The following is a 20,580-nucleotide window of genomic DNA, read 5'->3' as shown; positions in this document are numbered from 1 at the left end:
ATATGAAGAGGCACAGCGATCACACACCATTGTTTTCATTCTGAGGTTGTTTTTGTCCCAATGTCACTCTGCTCTCTTGCGTAATGGCCTACCACTGACTCAGAACACCGTGCATGTGTACGCATGTGCGTGTGTGTGTGTGTTTGCATGAGAGTCTTCCTGTGGGAGTTTTTGTGTGTGTGTGTGTGTGACAATGACTGTAATTCTGGTTGTTATTTACAGCAGTGAGGCACTTCAAATAATATTATTCATATTGTATTAGCGTGAATAGCTCTGGGAAGGACGGCAGTAAATGTTGTTTTCGCTGTCAGAGTGGGGCGGTGTGGGCTTTAGTGCGGGTTGTCTTATTGTTGATAAATATTATTCAGACTTCAGGTGTTTTTCCTCTCGTCTGTCCACACTGGGGAGAACTTTCCCTAGCATGTTCAAGAGAAAAATAAATATGTCTAAAAGTAGCACACCTTAACCACATACAGCACCTAAATAATGTATTTTCTAATAATAACATTTCATTTTTTCATTGAAAGCCTCAATAACCTTCAATCCCCAAAGATTGTGTGGAATATCTTTAGTCTGGAAAGACACCTTAAGAAGATAATTGGCACACAGTCACACATCACAAAATACAGATTTACTTAAGCAGCAGTGCTAAAAGTTCATTCTTGAACAGACAACAAAACCACAAAATGTAAATTTTAACCAAACTAGGCTATTTGTCATTAACTTGAGCATACGATGTGTGAGTTAAGTTTTGTGTTTTTTCTCAGCAGGGGACATGGTTACCCCAAGCCTTGTGGTTGTGCAGCGGCCACTGCTGTGCTACCTTTAGTTTTCTTTGTGTTATGATGAAACACAATGGTGCATCTTTTGAACTGAACTTTGATATGTAAATCTCTACGTAACTAAATGTAATCCCTCATCATCAAAAGCTAGGATCCTTCATCTGTCGTCCTCTTCCTTCTTCTCTATCCGCCATCTTCTTTTATCTATATGCTTAATTACCCTGCGGACCGATTGACGATGCCCTTTATGATTGGTCCTCACACAGCTGCATGAATTACAGTGAAAGGTTAGAGTTGCAGAGAATCAGCAATTGAATGTCAGACAGTAGATGCTCACTAGCCGAGGGCCGCTGATAAGGATCCTAATCAGCTGATCAGACATTGACAGAAAAGGGAGTAAAAGGGAGGGGGGATACCTGGAAGAAGAAAGGCAGCAGGGGAAGAAATCTATTTCTGCAAGTGCTTTTTAACGAGCAGTAGATCTGTGTGTCCTTGAGTGCGCGCACGTGTTTGTTATTGGAGATGCACCGGTTGATCAGCCACCGGTCAAAACCATCGTTGTCAGATGATCGGCCATGACCGGTGACCAGCCTATCACTCTCATATTATTTTTATTATTATTTTTTTGTCAGTCAAATTTACACCCGTGTCGCATGAGTGTTTTACACCGCACACACAGAAGCACAGTCAGGAATATCACAGCCACATACACAACATGCACATTGCACACACAGAGGCAGCTGCGGCACACAGTACAGTCACTCGCACACACTAACGCGCACACACACACACACAAACGTCATGTTGTTCTTGTGGAAGTTCTTAAACATTCAGAGCATCAGGGGAAAAAGCGAGAAATATATATGTATATATAACAAAAAAAGTTGACTCTCCATAATAGGCCTACATACAGTACACAGGTTTTAATTTGGTAAAGTAAAACATGTGGGATATAATATTAATAAAATATATATATATATAGAAGGTCATGTAAACTGGTGCAGTTTTAGAGAAAATGCTATTTCGTAGTCAGTGTTTTATTATGAACACATAGATACAATTTAATTTTCCCTTCAAACATTATTTTCAAACAGTAAGTCTCATAAAACACTGTGCGGCAGTAATTGTTTTTTAATGCACACTACTGTGCTGTAAAGGAAGGAAAAAAAAGTGGGCCAACGAATCCAGACACATGTCTCATCCTGGAGAATACATTTGCTTCTAACAGGAGGATAGTAATGGCCAAAGGGAACCAGGGTCAAAACGAATACATCAGATGAGCCTCTTCACTGAAAATTACTCCACCATTAGAGAAATAGGTCTGCCAGCACGCTAAGAACACACAAGGTTACTTAGTATGTAGTGTTTATAACCAGCATTTCTGTGTATGTTCTTTTGTCTTGTGTACTTGATCCTTTGCACACAACAAACATGTTGTTGTAACATTATTTTTAAAGGCATTTTCCCCCCAAAAACAAGTTTTGGATCAATACTTGTAGAAAGACATTTCATTGTAAGGATTTCATCTGGCGTGATCAAATTGTAATCTGTCTCTTCCTCTCTTGCAGTGTACACATCCAGGCGGTGAATGCCATCGGCTCTAGTCCCTTAAGTCCACGCCTACTGGTGAGGACACGCCCCCTCCCTCCAGCCCCGCCCCCCCTCGAATGTTCAGCGGCTGGCCCTCAGAGCCTGAAGCTGAAGTGGGGCGAAAATGCCAGCAACACGCACACCCGTGCCCTGCTCGCCGATGACATGGTCTACACACTACAGATGGAGGACAAGAACCACAGGTACACACACACACACACACACACACAAATCTATACTTCACGGTATAGACTGAGAAGGGGTCCATCTTATTTCATTCCAGACCACATCTTCAGCGTAAAGAAAGATAAAACTGTCAAAACATACTTATTTACACATCACAATAAAAACTCACAGTTAAAGATTACATTTATTAAGGAAGACAATAAGAACACATTTTGTTTACACTAAACAATCATTGCATATGCTTGGTCGGATGATTTGAAGTTATTCACACCAGCTCCTAGATACCCTACATGAAGTGTACACTAAGCGTAACCTAATACTGGGCATAGTGGATGAGGAAGTGCCTTCTTTTTGCTTGCACGACAGTGTGTGATACAATTTACAACATGGGCAAATAAGCTGTACTTCCATTAGCGACGAGTGGCACGGTTGAAAGCAACATTCTTTACCAAAATGTAGGCCCATTTGAGCAGAAATGCTTCAGCCTTGCTGGACTTATCAATTCCATCACTCTGTTTTTCTCCAAAACTGTCAAACTAATGAAACCCTACTCCTCCCACAGTGTTTTCTCAAATCACTCACCAACATTGCTCCTCTGCATCTTTGGACTGTCCTCCACAAACGATCCAGCCAGAGTCTTGAATTATCAAAATTTGAACCCGCAGTGCATCAACATGTCTTACATTAAACAGTACTGCAAATAACTACTAATGGTTATGAAACATTTTAATCTCAGGGTAGAAGTAATGTGGTAAATTTCCAAATTTTATCTCATTATCAGATTTTTGGACAATATTGTGAATGTTTTCTTCATTTAGGCTATTGCAGTCAATGGGAATGGTTTCGTCACTTATGGAGCGATGAATCTTTATTAAAAATGACCTGGGGTCTCATTTATAAAACTGTGCGTAGGATCCTTAATAAAAGGATACGTAAGCCCAAAGGCCAAAAATGGTGAATGCCAAAAAAATTCTGATTTATAAAACCATGCGCAAGCACATCTGTAAGCACTGTTCCCTTTTATAAATCACAGATTACCCATTAAGTGTGCGCACGTGAATCAGCCTCTATACACGCCCATTTTTTAAAACTTTTTGTTTACTTTTTGTTTGTTCACTTTGTTAACACCTTGCCAAAAGCACAGCCTCAACTACATCCCCCACCCAGAGATACAATATAAAGACGAAAGTGTAAAAGGCAAACACACTTTTCTACATGCAGGTTTTGTCACCAACAGTAAATTCAGACTAATAATGGGGAGATTAACTGTAACAATTGCGTGAGAGCTTAATGGCTGTATTTTCAGACTTTGACATTTGATTATATGTGCACAGACATTTAGTTATTTACACTGTGTTCTGCCGTTATCTAATGCTAGGGTATTTGATGTATTCCATGGAGTCGGGCCATCTCGTCCTCCTAGGTTCATAGCGGACCATGTGACAGTGAGACGGCAGCGATTTAAATATTGAGAACAAATATTGATTTAAGATTTGAGTTGGATTTTACAAGGTGTTTATGGAACTATAATTACTCTGTACATGCGCAAATAACACTGCTGGATTCATGTTCACAAGAACGTGCATGATATGGAGAGAAAGACCTGTGTGAGGCATCAATACTTGAAAATATTAAAAGTAATCATTATTCCCACATGTACTTTCTGTTCAGTTCACCACCTCACCATCTGTGTTGCCAATTCCCATTTTCTCTCCAAAATGTGCATTCGCAGAGGTCAGAGTTTGCGTGGAGGGCCTTACAATCTCCCGTCAAGTTTTTTTTTTCTATATAGCAAACCTTGCGTGGGAAGAGGCGTACGCACATTTTCAGCCCTGTTTTACAGTTTATAGTCTATGAGAGCCCTGACCTATTCTTGTCTGCCACACATTCCTCTTTGAACTTCACACACAGTTCATGGCCAGTAGAAAGGCTTCCAGTCTGATGCTCCCTGGTCTCCTCCTGTGATGCTGCTCTTCCCGTAGCTATATTCAGGAGGTATGGAGATGTTGTTGCTGGAGAAGAAAAGGGATCACGTGAGTCTGTAATTGCATTGATCAAGGCATCCTTATGGTGACCTTCCTTTAGGATTCTGCTGGCCTGAAGCTGTGCAGCTGGCTGTTCCTCTGCCTCCAATCCCGTCAGTCTCCGTGACTCTGTCACAGACATTCCTTGCTGACCTGTGATACACCATCTTCTTATTGCATTGTGGAAATGAGCAAACCAATAGCCCTCATGGGTGATGCTGCATCTCTATTTACAGTCTGCTCCAAAGTCAAGTATGTGGGGATGGTATTTCAGGGGTGGAACTTAAGCAGCAGAAAATGTGTCTGGCATGGGGATGATTGTACTTTGTGGATGTCCACAAATGGTTCAGAAACTGTTTAAAGTAGTGCTCTCGGCATTTAATCTAAGTCAATTGTATGATATTGTATATTGGGGCTGCGTTTGTGGGGTGTCTGGCAGGCCCTTTGCAGTAAGTAATTTGTCGGGCATGGGGATTTTCAGGTTTGGGGATGTGCTTTTTCATTTGGTGGTGGTTTCACGTGGTACCTCCTTTGTTTGATCAAGGCCATATCTCAGGGGCCCTTTTTTGTTGTCTGCTGGCCCTCTCGCAGCGGATAATTTGGCTGGCAGGGGCAAGTCAGTAATCTGTGTGACCTGCCTGTTCATATCAGATTGGTTTGAGATGGTACTATGTAACGTTTGATTTGAACACATTTATTCAGCCCTCTTTGAGGCCCCCAGAGGGCCAAAAGCAGCAGTGGGACTCCGGCAGACCATATCTGCCAATGAGAGATCATTCCCAGGATGCCCCTGTGCTCAAATGTTGGTACTCTTTTCATTTGATCAAAAGGCTCTAGGCCGCTGGACTAATATTGTTACCGCCCTAGTAGAGAGAAGACAAGATTAGGAGCTATTTCATATATGGAGTCTCCGCTGCGACCGGGCATTAAAACTACGTCAGAAAGTGGTCTCTCCGCCACCCTGCGCGCCACATTTCTCAGACTTCTTTACCTACACCTAGTCAATATAGCAAATCAGGACCCAGAAGTTCAATACAACACACTAACAAGATAGACAGAACATGAGCAGCTTGAGAGAAGATGGGGGAGCTTGTGTGGATTAATGCCTAGTTAGTGCGTTTGTGTGTGTTTTTCTGTGTATGGAGTAACCAGATGTACCAGCGAGTTGTCACGTTGAGTGCATCTGGAGCCAGCCGGGATACAGCCTCTAACAATCAACCCTCCATTTAATTGAGTGGTCAGACAGATGTGACAAAAAGAGAAACGGGGAGATGGAGAATTAGAAGACTGAGGAGGAGGAGGGGAAGGGGCAAACATGATTGCTGACAGGGGGTGAAACACATAATTGGAAGGAGGGCAGAGTATTTTTATACATCCAACAAGCAGAAATAGCAAAGAGTGGCGATAGGAAAGAAGATGAACAAAGAAAATGATTAAACTGAAAAGCTGTGAAGAGGCAATTCTATCTGCCCGCGTGTCAGATTGTCCCTGTCTCCCTCTGTCGAGCCCTCTACCATTCTGGTTGGCCCGTTATCAGTGTTTGAATTAAGGCTCGACTGGCATCAATTTGGCACCCCTGGAATGGTCCAGAGTGCAGCAGGCAACAGATGGGGACCTGTGATCTGTTAACCTCTCCGACACACACACACACACACACACACACACACACACACACACACACACACACACACACACACACACACACACACACACACACACACACACACACACACACACACACACACACAGACACACACACACAGACAGAGGCATGCACGTAGGTGCAAATCCACACCCTGCCAGCCAAATTAGAACAGATTTTACAGTTTAGAGTGTTTTATTTACCCTTCTCTAATTGGCACAGTGATTAGTATGCTTGCGTGTGTGTGTTGCATACAGCTGTATGCACCATATTTGAATCAGATAGGATGTTTTTAGAATCATCCTTGCATTAGCTGTAAATTGAAACATTTGCTTTTTTTTTATTCCACTTTTTCCTCGGATTATATGATTATTCGAGCATGTTATATTTAATATTCCTACACATACACAGGTTAAAGCAGACATTGAAAATCTGCATTTGTTCACAATCAGTCCACATTTCCCTCCACTCTTTTTCTTTGTCCTTGTGGAAACAACATGATGTTGTCCATCCTGTTTTCAGAATCATTCACATTTCTTTCTGAAGTTTAAAATGTTTTCTGTGTCCTATCATACAATGTATGACACTAAAACCATAGGAATTCAGTGACAACAGCCACTCAGAGGAGTTGTTTGTGTTTTCCGAGGTAGCTTTTAGTTTGGTCCAACAATGGTCTTACATGTATCATTAGTCCCACCAGTTTTCCTTTACTTCTTCTTCCTGTCCCCATGTCCCTCCCTGCTCTCTGATAGTAGACTTTCAGGAGTGGTCACTGTCCTTTCAGCGGGGAAGATTATTTTTTCCACATTACTGAACGATCCTCAAAAAATAAGTAGAAGAGGAGGCAGCTAATAACTAGCCAGTTACTCCAAAGCAAGAACTCTTTTCCTAGCAAGGACGTTTTCGATATTTGGTCATTTTTTCTCTACCAGAATATGCAAATTGACTGAAACAATAGCGGTACAATGACAAACTTTAATTTTCAATTTTGCCAAAAAAATCATAAATTAAAATTTTAATGGGGTTGGAAATAGTTGAGTTATCATATTATGCCAATATTTGATTACTATCATTTTTTCCGTTCACAGTTACACATAACTGTACCAGATTACCAGATTTCATACTCTTGTGTGCTGTTTATTGTTACGTAACATAAGAGTTGCTTTTTAAAACGGCTTTGAAATGCAAACTGTTATTATATTGATTTTAAATATTAAGTTGTGTGCAGTAAGCATTGAGTTTATATATGAAAGGATAGCAATGGTAGGAAATGAGGCAAGAAGACTTTGGATTTTTAGCATTTGGTTAGACAACAGGACAACAGTTTGTGTGTGCGTGTGCGTGTGCGTGCGTGTGTGTGTGTGTGTGTGTGTCTGTGTGCCCCTTTGCGCTCTCGTCATACTCTATTGGGATGAATTAGCTGAAAGTTTTATCATTGATGAAATCGCAATGACAACCAGATGCTTCATCGCTAATCATACTGTATCAAGGGAGATTGGAAGGGCATTTTGAAAATAGTATATTAGATAAGTATATTGAATCTTGAAATTGCTTTGTAAACAAAAATATTGAATAGCCAGCTGCAATTTAATCATATGATTTTAGATTTTGCCAATGCATTTCATCAGTGTCATTTTTTAACCAAATGGCATTACTGTCTGTTTCTGTTTTGACATTGGCTGCACCCTGTCTCTTGCTGTATCTCTCTCTTCGTCCCTGGACGGTCTTCTTCCTTTTTATTCATCTCATTTTATTGTAAGGAGAATATTGTGTCCCTCTTTCCTACATTTTATTCCTCCCACCTTATCTTTTACCCTCTGTGTTTTTCTCCCATCGACCCTGCCACCTGTTTGTGGGTTTGGACGATGATAAACAAAGCTGTTTTCTCTGGTTCACAATATTGAATCTCATTTCTTTACTTTCCTTCCTTTTCTGCAGCTTGTTTTTTTCAACTCTTAATCTCCCCGTTTGCAGACTTGTTGCTCGTGTTCTGTCCTCCCTCGCTCATGGCTTTTTTATATTCACTTGTTGTCCTCACTCCGTGGGTGCCCTTTAAAAGCTGAGTTTGTTTGATTTTCAAATTCCTTCTGGCAGGGGTATTGGGAATGTATGGTACCATGGCAACACAGGCATCGCAGTGCAAAGGAGGCTCAGACCTTCTGACAATGTATTTTTAAGATGAAAGCAGACGGAAGACCAGGCACTAGGGACAGAGCTTGACTAAAGCTGATGTCGTGTGAATTATCCGTCCATATTGTACGTCCATTGCTGTCTTTCCAGTGTCACCCTTTTGTCCATCTTCCATCCTCTTTCCTGTCCTTCAGTCTTTCTTAAGTTGAGTTCTCCCATCTTTTCCATCCATATCTACCCACGTGTTCCTCATTTCCTCATATCGCTTAATCCTTGTATCCCGTCATTTTTTCTTCTTTATGTACACCCATCTGCTTTTCCAGAACAGTAAACAATTCAGTTACTTTGAAAACAAGCTGTTTCTTCTTTTTGGCCTCTAACGCTAACCTTATCAATAAGTACCCATGCATGATACATCCATATCAGGCAATGATTGCTTAAATATGTTTACTAGTATGGAAACTGAACAACAACAAGTGTACACAATTCTTGTGCAAATGTGATGATGATTGATTTCAATATTAAGGAGAATTGCACACATTTATTTTGGTCATAATGTGCAATTTCTGTAACTAATTCATGTGGAGTGGATAAAGTTATTAGTTAGCTTTCTGTGCATTGCGAAAAGTTTGGTTCTTCTTTTACCATTTGCTCCACAAAAAAGACGCTTTCAAGGCACGACTTGCTTTTGAAAAGAAAGATTTTAGACAATGTTATGCCAAAGTAAATGTTAGCTTTTCTGAGTGAGATTAAGGATCGCAGGCTCCTGGAACCAGTGCTGTGGCTGGTGCAATCAAAGCAGTGTTTTGCTATGTGTGCATCTGAAACAGCACAAGCATCTCAGTCACACCACAAAAGGTAAATATGACAGGCCCGTACAAAATTCCAACATTGGTATTTGTGTTAATACCCTCCCTGTCCTCCTCTGCTCATTGTTGGGATTAATTGGTCAGATGTCTGGCTCTGGACCAAGGATGCAGTGTGTGTGTGTGTGTGTGTGTGTGTGTGTGTGTGTGTGTGTGTGTGTGTGTGTGTGTGTGTGTGTGTGTGTGTGTGTGTGTGTGTGTGTGTGTGTGTGTGTGTGTGTGTGCGTGTGTGTGTGCATTGTTCATAATAATGGAAAGGTTGATATTCCTAAAACATTCATGTTTGTCCATGTGCTTGTTAGAGTCAACAGAGAGTAAGCAAAGGGAGAGTTGCTCTACTATGCAACCGCTGAACTAATTCCACCAGCGCTGGGTGTCTGTGAGGCACTGAGGCAAAGGATTAACAACATTGTATATCAGCCTGAGAAACCCATCACTTCTCCGTAGTGCAGCTACATAAAGAGCTCATCTAGAGTTATAGCCTACTACTAGACCATGACCTCTCTCATACCTTCTCTCTCTTTCTTCTCTTTCCTCTTACAGCAGATCCTCCATCATCTTGTTCGCTCTTGTAATTACCATTCACCCCGCTTTATTTTCTCCTCTCCCTCATATCCTCTTCTGACTTTCTTCCTCCATCACTGCCTCCTAGCTTCTCCTTTGTCCCGTCACCTTTGTCTTTCTCTCACTTTTCCCTCTCTCCATAACCCTTCCCCCCTCAGACTTTTACCTTAGTGTGCTGAAAAGCTGATAGCGGCGATAAATAACCCTCCTTTCAGCTTAAATCCCCATTGCTGCCCGTTTGGCTCCTTCACTCACTTATCATCTCTCCTTCAGTCCTTCAACATGTCCATCTAACCAGCTAGAAACTTGTTAGGTGCTCATTTTCATTACATTTGTGACTAAGGCCTGTCAGTATTCGTCCTGCTCATAAATCACTGCTATCTTTGTCAAGATGCATTCTCCACTCTTCCCACCCGCATCACTGTTTCTTTTCAAGGTCTCAACCACTTATTTCTCAAGACAACCCCACCTCACGGTACCACATGCCAAACATATTTAGAAGTAACAAGAAAACTGTGATTTATTTATCAACTGTATGGTAAGCCCAGCAGTGTCATGCACCCAGCACTGTTCATTAGCACAGTTAACTGGTAACGCCTGCTGCGATGAGTAATTGAAAGTCCTGGAAAAATTGCATTAAATTTAATCCTAAACATCAGTCTCCAAAACTGGAGTTTGGTGATAAGTGCACACCAAGTATGGATGCCTCATCCTTCACTGCTCGCTATCTTAGTTTATTTTTTTTAAACTCTCCCTTCCTCTAATCTATTCCTAGAACAATGACTCATTTTGCTCGCCTTCACCTCACTCTTCACCTTCTCCCTTATCTTTGACTCACTTTACCTTTTCGCTAGGTTCGTCACACAGTCTCTCTCTTTTTCACTCCTTCATCCCTCATCCTCATGTACAGATTTGTGATTCACTGTCTCTTTTCTTCCTCTTCATTATATCTTCTGTCCAGGTTTGTGACGATCTACCGCGGTCCCAGCCACACCTACAAGGTCCAGCGATTGACTGAGTCCAGTAGCTACAGCTTCCGAATACAGTCCGTCAGCGATGCTGGGGAGGGTCCTTACTCTGACACACACACCTTCTCCACCACCAAGTCTGTACCCCCTGCCCTCAAAGGTAAGCCAGGAAACATCTGTTGCGCCGTCCAATCAAAAGACTATATAGACCGGAAATTACAATAACATCACAAGCTGTTTTGGGGGTGGGCTTAGTCTGTAGGGAGTTAGGTTGGGAACCGAGGGTCGCTGGTTCAAGTCCCCATACAGACCAAAGTACAGAGCGTGGATTGGTAGCTGGAGAAATGCCAGTTCCCCTCCTGGGCACTGCCAAGGTGCTCTTGAGCAAGGCACCAAACCCCCTGCTTGTGACGCCTTTCTATGTGCAGGCCCCTCACTCTGAGGGTGTTACCCCCTATCTTATTTGGTCATTCAGTGTGACATTAGCATAGCGTTTAAGCTATGTTATGTTTTTTTTGTGAAATTTCAGTTAAAATCTTGAGCTCAGTTAGCCACACAGTAGTTACACCTGGCAGTAACTTGGTGTAAAAAATTAAGTAGCAACTAATCGCTAAATAAGAAAAGCCCACTTTTATTACATAATGCATAAATCTTCAGTAATATTATAACTAGGCTAAGTGTGAATTTGTATGAGTGATACTGAAGGGCCCAAAAGAGGTGATACACTTACAGGACAAGTAAAGGAAGTACATTTGTTTCTGTTTGGCGGGTAGAGATAACATGTTTATTGTTGCCTTGCTTGATTGTTGCCTCCAGTTTGTGGTCTTTGCTGTAAACTGAGAGGCAGTCGCTCATTATACCCACAATTATCACAGCCAAGAGGATCCTCTCAGGTGATATAACCGAAACGTATTATGGATACGACTGTGGTGCTGTGAATGTGCAACACAGCATTGACAAATCTATAACCAGGCAAATAACAGCCTCGGGGGTCCAAACAGCTTCTATATAACTGTTAGCATTACATGTGCACCGACTGAAAGGTTCACTGCACATCAGCTTTCATTCAGAACTACAAGGACAGAGCGATTTAAGACAATTCAAAATGTCTCCGCCTAGGGTTTAGTAAATTGTACGCTGTATTTCCCATAGCAATTAATGCTGTCAGAATTTGATTATTGTTGTTGTTTCCGCTTTAAAATGACATTATCATCCAAGGATATTATTGCTTCGTTAGACAGTCATCAACACAAAAGAAAAAAGAATTATGGCACAGGAATAATCTCCTCTCTTTGTCGTGGCTTACGTCCAGGACGATATGCAGTCTCTACGCAGGTTTGTCTCAGCAGCTATTAACATGACTGCAGCAATCAATGCTGATATGAACAATATGAATTGATTTTTTTGTGGGCCCAAATCTAAAAGTCCAAATAATTTTTTTTTTATGTTGCATTAGTCTTCTCACTATAAAAACATTAAAATCTTGTTTTTTCCAACAGCTCCCAGAGTGCACCAGCTGGAGGGGAACATGTGTGAGATCACATGGGAGACGATTGCACCAATGAGAGGAGATCCTGTGAGCTACGTGCTCCAGGTGCTGGTGGGACGCGAGTCAGAATACAAACAGGTTTGTCTCTCACACGCACACACACACACACACACACACACACACACACACACACACACACACGGGTCAGTGGAGGATATCGTTGAGAGCTCCTATGTCTCTGTATAGTCCAGAGCATCAATTCTTTTTATCTCGGCTCTGTGGTCTCCCATGTGTCAAACCTCTCCTGTGGTGGATCTCTGCCGTGATTTATGTCTTCCTCTTGTTTAAATTCCTCTTGTCTCGTGTCCTTGTCCGAGGGAGCACATGTGTGGCGCAGAAAGTAAAGTAGATAAGAGGTAAACAGCTTCCCTCCCGATTTGTTGAGGAAAAGAAGAAAAGAAAAAGTTGAAATTGTTAATGACTACATGCAGTTGAAAGCTATGCGTTCAGTGCCAACAATCTGCTGAATCTGTTAACTCCTCCGCTGACTGGCGGTAGAGGGCCACTGATGAACACCTCAGCAGTTAAAGACCTCTGCCTGGATGATAGTGCAGGCCAGCCGGTCATATCACAAATCTCAGGGCGCTGTGCCCTCCCCATTGCTCATTCTCCCATTTCCCAGGAAAATTATTTACGCTTAGGCTTTGCACAGAGAGTTCCAGGGAGGACTACCACTTGTTGATCTATTACCCGGTACAAAGCCCTCCTGTTTCATTGCAGGATTTTTGGTGCCAATTAGCTCTGTTTTAGAATGCTTGGGTGTTTTGGGTCCATGGTAAAGTGGTGTCATTCCCACATGATCCATTCAGTTCCACATTTACTTTCAACCGGTGAATTTTGGTTTCCAGAACAGCTATTTTCTGTAGAAGTTTGTGGTAGTCATCCAGGAAGAAGGGAGGCATCTTGCTGCTAATTAACTTTAGCTAAGTACCGCGTTTCCAGTCACTATAGCGCAGGCTTGTGCTTTTGGTAGACCACGAGGCCATTAAAATGTTGAAATATGGTGATATCCGACTATGTTTAAAAAAACGTATAATCCAGTGATTTAAATGTGATGTAAACATCTGAGCATCATCAGCTGCAAACCAATTCCAATGCCTTTTCAGAATAAAATGAAAACAAGTTTAGCCTACATGTTGTGCTTCTTCAGTCACAAAATGAACAAGAAGGTGACCTGCCCAGGGAAGTTGGTACCGCGTCCTGGAGCTATCATTAAATTGTAGTCTGATTATCGTTTTAGGACTGGGCCTCGGGAGTTATATACAAGAAAGGAGCAAATACGGGTTCAGTGTCTTACCCAAGGACATGTCAGCCGTACAGACTGGCCATTACAGGATACACTTTGTGACCTCTGTCCCCTGACAGTATTTTTTTTAACTAATTCCTAAATCTGGATTTTTCAAGGTTTTCAAGTGGTTTATTTGTATAGCTAAAGGCCATTTCCCAAACTCGATTTTTACTTTACTTGGAAAATAATTTCCAATAACGTAATTAGGTAAGCACAGAAGAAGTTAAGAAAACCTGAAACATGAGAAGTCCTTCCTCTAGCAGCAGATAAAACTTGTCATTGTAAGAGTGAAACGATCAGCAAAAATTAAGCATGTTTTATAAATGCAGGACTCACTGAAGACGCTCTGGATGGACGCTGATCCTCCCACTGCAGTATGGCCTTAATATCCTTCCAAATGTGTATTCTCATAATTTGACAGAGCTTTCCAGCAGCACAGTATGAAAACAAGCAAAATGATGCCACTGTGACCCAAGCAGGAATGCTAGTCTACTCTCTATTCCAACATAACACCAACCAACTAATTTCACTCATGAGCACACCTTCAGTTAAAACAACTGGCATTAAGTTTCGTTGAATAAATCTTTTTCGATGTTTTCTCACGTTCATCAATGAGAAAACAAAAAAATATATATATATATTTTTACAACCTGGCTGTTAAACTCTCTCTTTCTCTCCCCTCACAGGTTTTTAAGGGAGAAGAGGGTGTTTTCCAAATCTCCGGTCTCCAGGGCAACACTGACTATCGTTTCCGTGTGGGCGCCTGTCGGCGTTGCCAGGATACATGCCAGGAACTGTGCGGACCCCTGAGCCCCTCTTCCTTGTTTATGCCGCGTCGCCAGGAGACGGCATCACCGGGAGAGCTGTGCGCCGTGGAGACGGGCAAAGGGGTGGGCCTGATCTCCAGCGACGAGCGCTTCGCGGCCCTTATCGTGTGCGTGTTTGCGGGCTTCTCCATCCTCATCGCCTGCTTGCTGCAGTACTTCTTTATGAAGTGAGGGAATTTTAACTAGGGTAGAAAGAGAAAGCGAAATCACAGAGAAACTAAAAAAGAAAGAAAAAAACGTCTATGAAACAACCGAATGAAATCAAAACAAACACTTGAGATGTACTTCAAAGGTTATGTATGTTTTTTTTTCTTTTTTTAGTCAAAGTATTGATTCTGGCTTTCTTCACCTTGTACCTGTTGTCTTGTGTCTTCACTCAGTTTGGTCTCATTTCTCTCTACGCCTTCGTATCATCGTCTGTCTCAATTGTTCAGGAGTTCTGTCGAGGGAAGCTTGGTCTTAGCTGTACCTCGGTTGGGAAATAAACCTGATAATCAAGCCTTAAATAGCTGTGAGCAAAGCAGTTGCTCCTCAGACTGACTTGCATGTTTTTATTTTTTATCTTTTTAAAACATATTTGATTAGAGAATGTGTATATTTCCTGATGGTCATTGCCTTACTTTTTTTGTTTTTCAATGTGTAATTTGCTTCTTTTTTTTATTTTTTTTGCTACAGTCTTTATTCACTTCAGCCATATTCCAGTGTAGACCTACAAAGCTTTAGCCATTCATACCTTATTATTCGGTTTTTAACTACTCTACAGTCAGTCAATTCATGCAATCTGCACCTGCTCTCACACACACACAGACTGACTGACAAAGACACAATTCACCCACACTTATGCAGACATGCGTACACATACATGCACACATGTACAATTAAAGTCATATAGACAGTAAGAAACACATATTTCCTCCTAAGAAGTCAATCGCATATCTGCTCAGCTTTTAACATTCAATCACTCATTCAGCTACCAAAGTGATGCAATCCATGTGTGGTGTAAGATGCTGCTATCCTGTGATTTTATTATATCTAAGAAAGAATGGAAAACCAGTAATCTAATATATATACACACAATATATATAAATATATATAAATATATATTATAACAAATATCTATGATGCTATAAAAGTGATGTAATATAAGTGATGGCAATGTAAGGTCTGAAGTACAGTGTGAAAGGGGAGGAGTTGACTCTAGGTGCTCAAACAGCAGCTCTGAGGGGCCCTCAAACACTTGTCTTGGATCAGAAGATAAACCCTCGTAGGTATTTGAATGTTGGGCATAAACTGGCTCTAGCGTTTAGGAGGCCGGGCTGGGATTGTTATTGGCTGCAACTTAACAGAAAAGGGCTGGGCTGAGCATTTGATTGGCCCATCGGTCAGTCCTTTCACATTGTAACATCTCATGTACCATTGCTCCAGCCTATTTATCTGTAGCTTTAGTAGCGATATGCCCATTAGACCCAGAGGTGCTAACAGCCTGTCAGCTAGCATGGCTTCTCAGAGCTGTGTGTGTGTAAACCAGGAAAGCCATTAGGAGTTAGCTTAAGCTTTACCCCCCCCCCCCCCATCCCCCTAACTTGTCATCAGCCGCCAGCCCGAGCAGTGCTAAAGCTGTAGTTTCTCCTTCCAGCTAGTCTGTGAACCGATACATTTGAAGCCTCCTATTTTCTCCTCCCCTGCTCATAATTATCTGTAATTACTTTTTGCTCTGGCTGTTCTTCTGCTTTCAATCTATCCCATATTTCTGCCCATACACTACTCTCTCTCCCTTTCTCTCTCTCTCTCTCTCTCTTTCTCTCTTTCTCACTCTCTTTTTTAAAAGGTGCTTTATTGACATGTAATCAGAGCAGTAGCACATCTGTGGTCTCTCCTCAGACAGACATGTTCTCTGGGGACTTGAACTAATGTTCACTAACCAAACAAGCCTTTTGACAGAACACAACTCAACAGAACAGTGCGTTCTGACGCACGTAACACCTCCTGACCTCCCATCTGACTCCTGAACCCCTTAATTCCAACCCAAAAAACCAAGCCAAGGTACAGCCCAATAGATACCCTTATGATCCAAAGAAGCCACCCTGATCTGCTTGATCAATGTGGGAAATGTCTTTTTTCAGGTAGGGTGCAGGGGAAGAAGGATTGGGTGGGAAGGGGGTATGGAAGAGTGTCGGGGTAGTAGTTTTTAGCCCCGCCGCTCAGCTCTGATTGGCAGCCTGTAATGTACCTCAGGGATAAGGCCTTACAGAGGGGACATCTAAGTCTGTCATCCCCATCGCTGTCATTATTGTCATTATATTGGCCTCTTCTCCTCTGTTTCTCTCTGTCTTCCTCCCTCTTTTATCTTTCTTTCGTTTTTTGATGCTGTATCTTGTCCTCTGTCAATGCTGTGCCTTGCTCCTGTATGTGTCAGTAAGCAAAGTGGTTTACTAGCTCAAAATACCTTTGCCAAAGTTGATGGGAAAGTTAATGTAGAGTTCTTTTCTAGGTTTTATTTATACTATATATTTGCATACAGTACTTTACATGCCAATTACAGTGCAATCTTCATTTATTTATTGTTTAAAGATCAAGAGACAAGTGTAGTTATATACTAATTTTTTTCCTTGTAGCATGTTAAATTTTTTTTAATGGATGTATGTTAGATTGTATGATTAAGGCCAGCATTCCTTATCTCAGTAACCCTTTAAGTATTTCTCTTACAGCTGTTGGGAACCTGTAGCTCATCAGTCCATGCATTGCAGTTATCATTGCCATTTCAAACATGTAACCAAATGCCTATGTATTTAGTTTTTTCATCTCCTGATGCGGCCGTGCACAACCGAGCAGTTCTTGTAATGCTTAGAGAGACATGTAGCAAAGCAAGGCCTTAGGGTCAGTTCAAGTCATCTTTATTGGGATAAATGTCGCTGCCTTTGGCTTTTTTTTCTGATTAGTGTTATAATGAAGCTTCTGATATATTTTTACTGTTCTATTGCCAAAGTGCAGCCTTCTCGTGTCCACTAGATGTTGCGTTTGCAGTCGTCTAAAGGGTTCTGTGATGTTCTTCTGTAACGACGCAGCATTACGATTATTATTGTTATATGTTATTATTATTCCCTCAAAAGGAAAAAAAAACATTAACTTGATCTGTGATTATGCTTCTTTTCATATTATCTTTTTATTGTTTTGTTTTGTAAAGCAAAATGTGCCATTTTGAACTGTGTAGCCCCTTTCGGAGGAGAGTTTTTAACATAACCTGATTTCACACTGAAAGGTAAAAAAAAAAAGTAAAAAGGCAAAAACAATCATATGATGATTTCAGGCAAATGATGACAATAATAACATTGACGATTCTTTGTTCAGGCTAGTGCTAGTATAGCAGTAGTTAATATTTTTTATCCAGTATTTTGCTGAGAGATGATATACAGAGATATCTATAGAGCTATAGAATGAGATGGTAATACATTATGACTAACAGAGGTGAAGCACTTTTTTTTTTTTTATATGCCGAGCATTAGTCTTGATGAGGTTAAATTGAGCGAGAGGAGACACAAGGTCCGTCGCTCGGTTCCAAACACTACTGCCAACACCGTCTGTTACGTTCATTGGCATTATTCCGTTGTTGGCGTCACTGTGACATTGGCATTACTGGAGCAAGGTCCTGTGCTTCTCAGATGGCACCCTGCCGCCTGCAGATACAGCAACGAAGGAAGTACAGTTCTTAGGGAGTACGGCTCCTTTCTCAGGCGTGCCCATGGCGCGTCTACCTAGCCTGTTGCATTGTAGTCGACAGGTGATATGTGAGGTATCCTGTCCTTAAACCTCTGATGTTATAGGGTTTCCCTATCCGCAGCCCCCCCTTAAACCCCTTTTCAAGCCTTATAGCCCAACGGTTGAGCAGAGGTTTTTGGCCGAGCTCAGGCCAGTCATGTAGAGTCCAAGGTTAACACAGTGTTAACTAAAAAAAGGCTATGTGTTTGTGGGCTGGTTACTCCCTTTATTTGCTTTGCTGTTTTGTTATTTCCCAATGCTGGTGATTTTATAGACACACCCCCCCACCCCCCACCGACCCACCCTGCAGGTTCTGCACATTTGGCGTGTATAGGTCAAGAATAAGAGACTTTTTTCTTTCTTTCTTTGTCCAGAAACCCCACGTCTGTGCCTTCTGATCAGTTAATTTCTTTAATTTTCGTTGTTTTTTTTTAATTCACGTTTTTGTACGTTTTACAGTAAGTAGAGAATTTTGACTGAGAATTTGCCGATTTGACATACGTACAGAGACTCACAGGTATTTAACTATTTTTTAAGCAAGACAAAAAAAGAAACATGTTTTTACCTCACGATTTAAAAACAAAACATTCCAATGTTGTCATGGTCTACAAATTGAGAAACAACAAAAAAAAGAAATTCATGCATTTCTTCTTGTATTGTAAATGTTAGACAATTTCATATGCATTATATAAAAGAAACTGCCATATCAATTTTAATGTATAGATTTTTGCAAATACTACCCTATGTATGTAAGACGTAACTGTATCGGTAGCGTATATATAATATATTTATGCCCAATAAATGTTTTGATTTTTTTTTCTGACTTCGTTTCCACCTGTATGTTTTATTGTGTGTCATTATTCATCAGCACATTCTATATATTTTTGTATACTCGTGTGCTTTTGTACACATAATTTTTCTACAAAAAAATATATCAGATACTGTGTCACATGATATCTTAATATATGATATATATTTGGTGTGCTAACAAAAAGTATAGCCAATGTCAATGGAAAAACTGGCAGTATTTTTATCTTCAAGATTTAATGGGAGCACGATGATACACCTTTATGAACTGTTGTAAATATAGTTGAGCAGTTGCCAATGTTTAAATTAGGGTTTCAGTTATGATTAATGGTCTGAATTATGTCCTAAAAAACTTAATTCTTCAAGGGGACTATTCTTTGGATGTCACAGAAAGACTCATATATGGACTATCAGTGTGAAGGCCTGTCTGTGTGAATGTGTGTCAGATTTACTCTCCAGTGGCTTTAATAGCGTCTAGATAGGTGAGAAGAGTAAATCATCCCCTGCTGTCCCCGAGGGCAACCAGAGAGAGAGAGAGAGAGAGAGAGAGAGAGACTGCTGCTCTGCACACTCAATCCCCCTCAGCCTGCAGCAACCCATGGACAGCAGGGGAATAACAGTCTTTTGACCGTTTTGCATGAGCGTTTTTTTTGCCGCACATGCAGAGATTGGTTTCGTAGAAACCGCATTTAAATAGGCCGAAGCAAAACAGCACTCGTCCACTGTCACATTATCATTTTTTTTTGTTAAGCTATATAAGAAACACTTGTTATTGGGAAGTTCACTGTAAGCAGTGATCACGCAATGACTCGCTCTACCAGACAGTGAAATGCAGCGTGAATAAAACACTCAGAAAGCGTCAAGTTGTGTGTGTGTGTCTGTGTCTGTGTGTCTGTCTGTCTGTCCGTCTGTCTGTCTGTGTGTCTGTGTGTGTGTGTGTCTTTATTTGTATACTTCTGTAGCTGTGTGTATTTGTGTTTTTGTGTAATCTACAGTTGGGACCATAGACCGTATTGACATTACAGCGGTCTATGGTTGGGACACAAGTCTGCAAGTTATTAGCTTGATGTCAGATGAAAAAAGATGGGCTACAGCAACAAAACAAAAAAACACTGAGATTGGCCGTGTGCTTCTCAAAGAACAAGAAGATAAGGCAATCCAATTATCAAACTTCAATAACTGTATAGAAGACACAAGTTGATTTTGTTGTTTCTGTTACAGTACAAGCGGTTGGAGAATCATCAGAACCCCTTTTCATACATACATCAAAAGCCCTTTATGGTCATTGCTTTTGATAAACTGTTTTAAAGCAGGAACCACCAACTCTTCTTGAGACTAAACTATCTCAGCATCTATTTGATGGATTGCCATGCCATTTTAAATAGACATCCATGGTCCCCAGAGGATGAAGCCTAACTTTTGCGATCCCCTGACTTTTTCCTTTTTAGGTGAAATGTCTCAACAACTAAAAGATGGATTGCCATGAAGTTTGCTACTGATATACTTGTCCCGGTTTAGGATGAGACGTAATGCCTTTTTGGTGATCATTTAACTTCTTTTTGCAAGAAATATCAAATCTAAAGAAATCTAAATGATGACAG

At 41.1% G+C, this 20,580-nt stretch overlaps 1 protein-coding gene across 4 annotated transcripts in view; it reads left to right on the top strand.

Annotated features, from left to right (window-relative positions):
- The window catches only part of fndc3ba (fibronectin type III domain containing 3Ba), a 100,341-nt gene extending 81,346 nt beyond the window's left edge, over positions 1 to 18,995 (top strand). For 3 of the 4 annotated variants that reach the window (XM_034857548.1, XM_034857550.1, XM_034857547.1), the window contains exons 24-27: positions 2,351 to 2,575; positions 10,746 to 10,912; positions 12,252 to 12,379; positions 14,276 to 14,587. In XM_034857548.1, the coding sequence (XP_034713439.1) occupies positions 2,351 to 2,575; positions 10,746 to 10,912; positions 12,252 to 12,379; positions 14,276 to 14,587 (832 nt within the window). Of the gene's footprint in view, positions 1 to 2,350; positions 2,576 to 10,745; positions 10,913 to 12,251; positions 12,380 to 14,275 lie in introns of all 4 variants that reach the window. The other variant, XM_034857546.1, reaches the window with a different exon arrangement.
- The last annotated feature ends 1,585 nt before the right edge of the window (positions 18,996 to 20,580 follow it).

Source organism: Etheostoma cragini, chromosome 20 (genome assembly GCF_013103735.1).
Source record: "Etheostoma cragini isolate CJK2018 chromosome 20, CSU_Ecrag_1.0, whole genome shotgun sequence".
Lineage (NCBI taxonomy): Eukaryota > Metazoa > Chordata > Actinopteri > Perciformes > Percidae > Etheostoma > Etheostoma cragini.
This window is presented reverse-complemented; position numbering and strand designations above follow the sequence as displayed.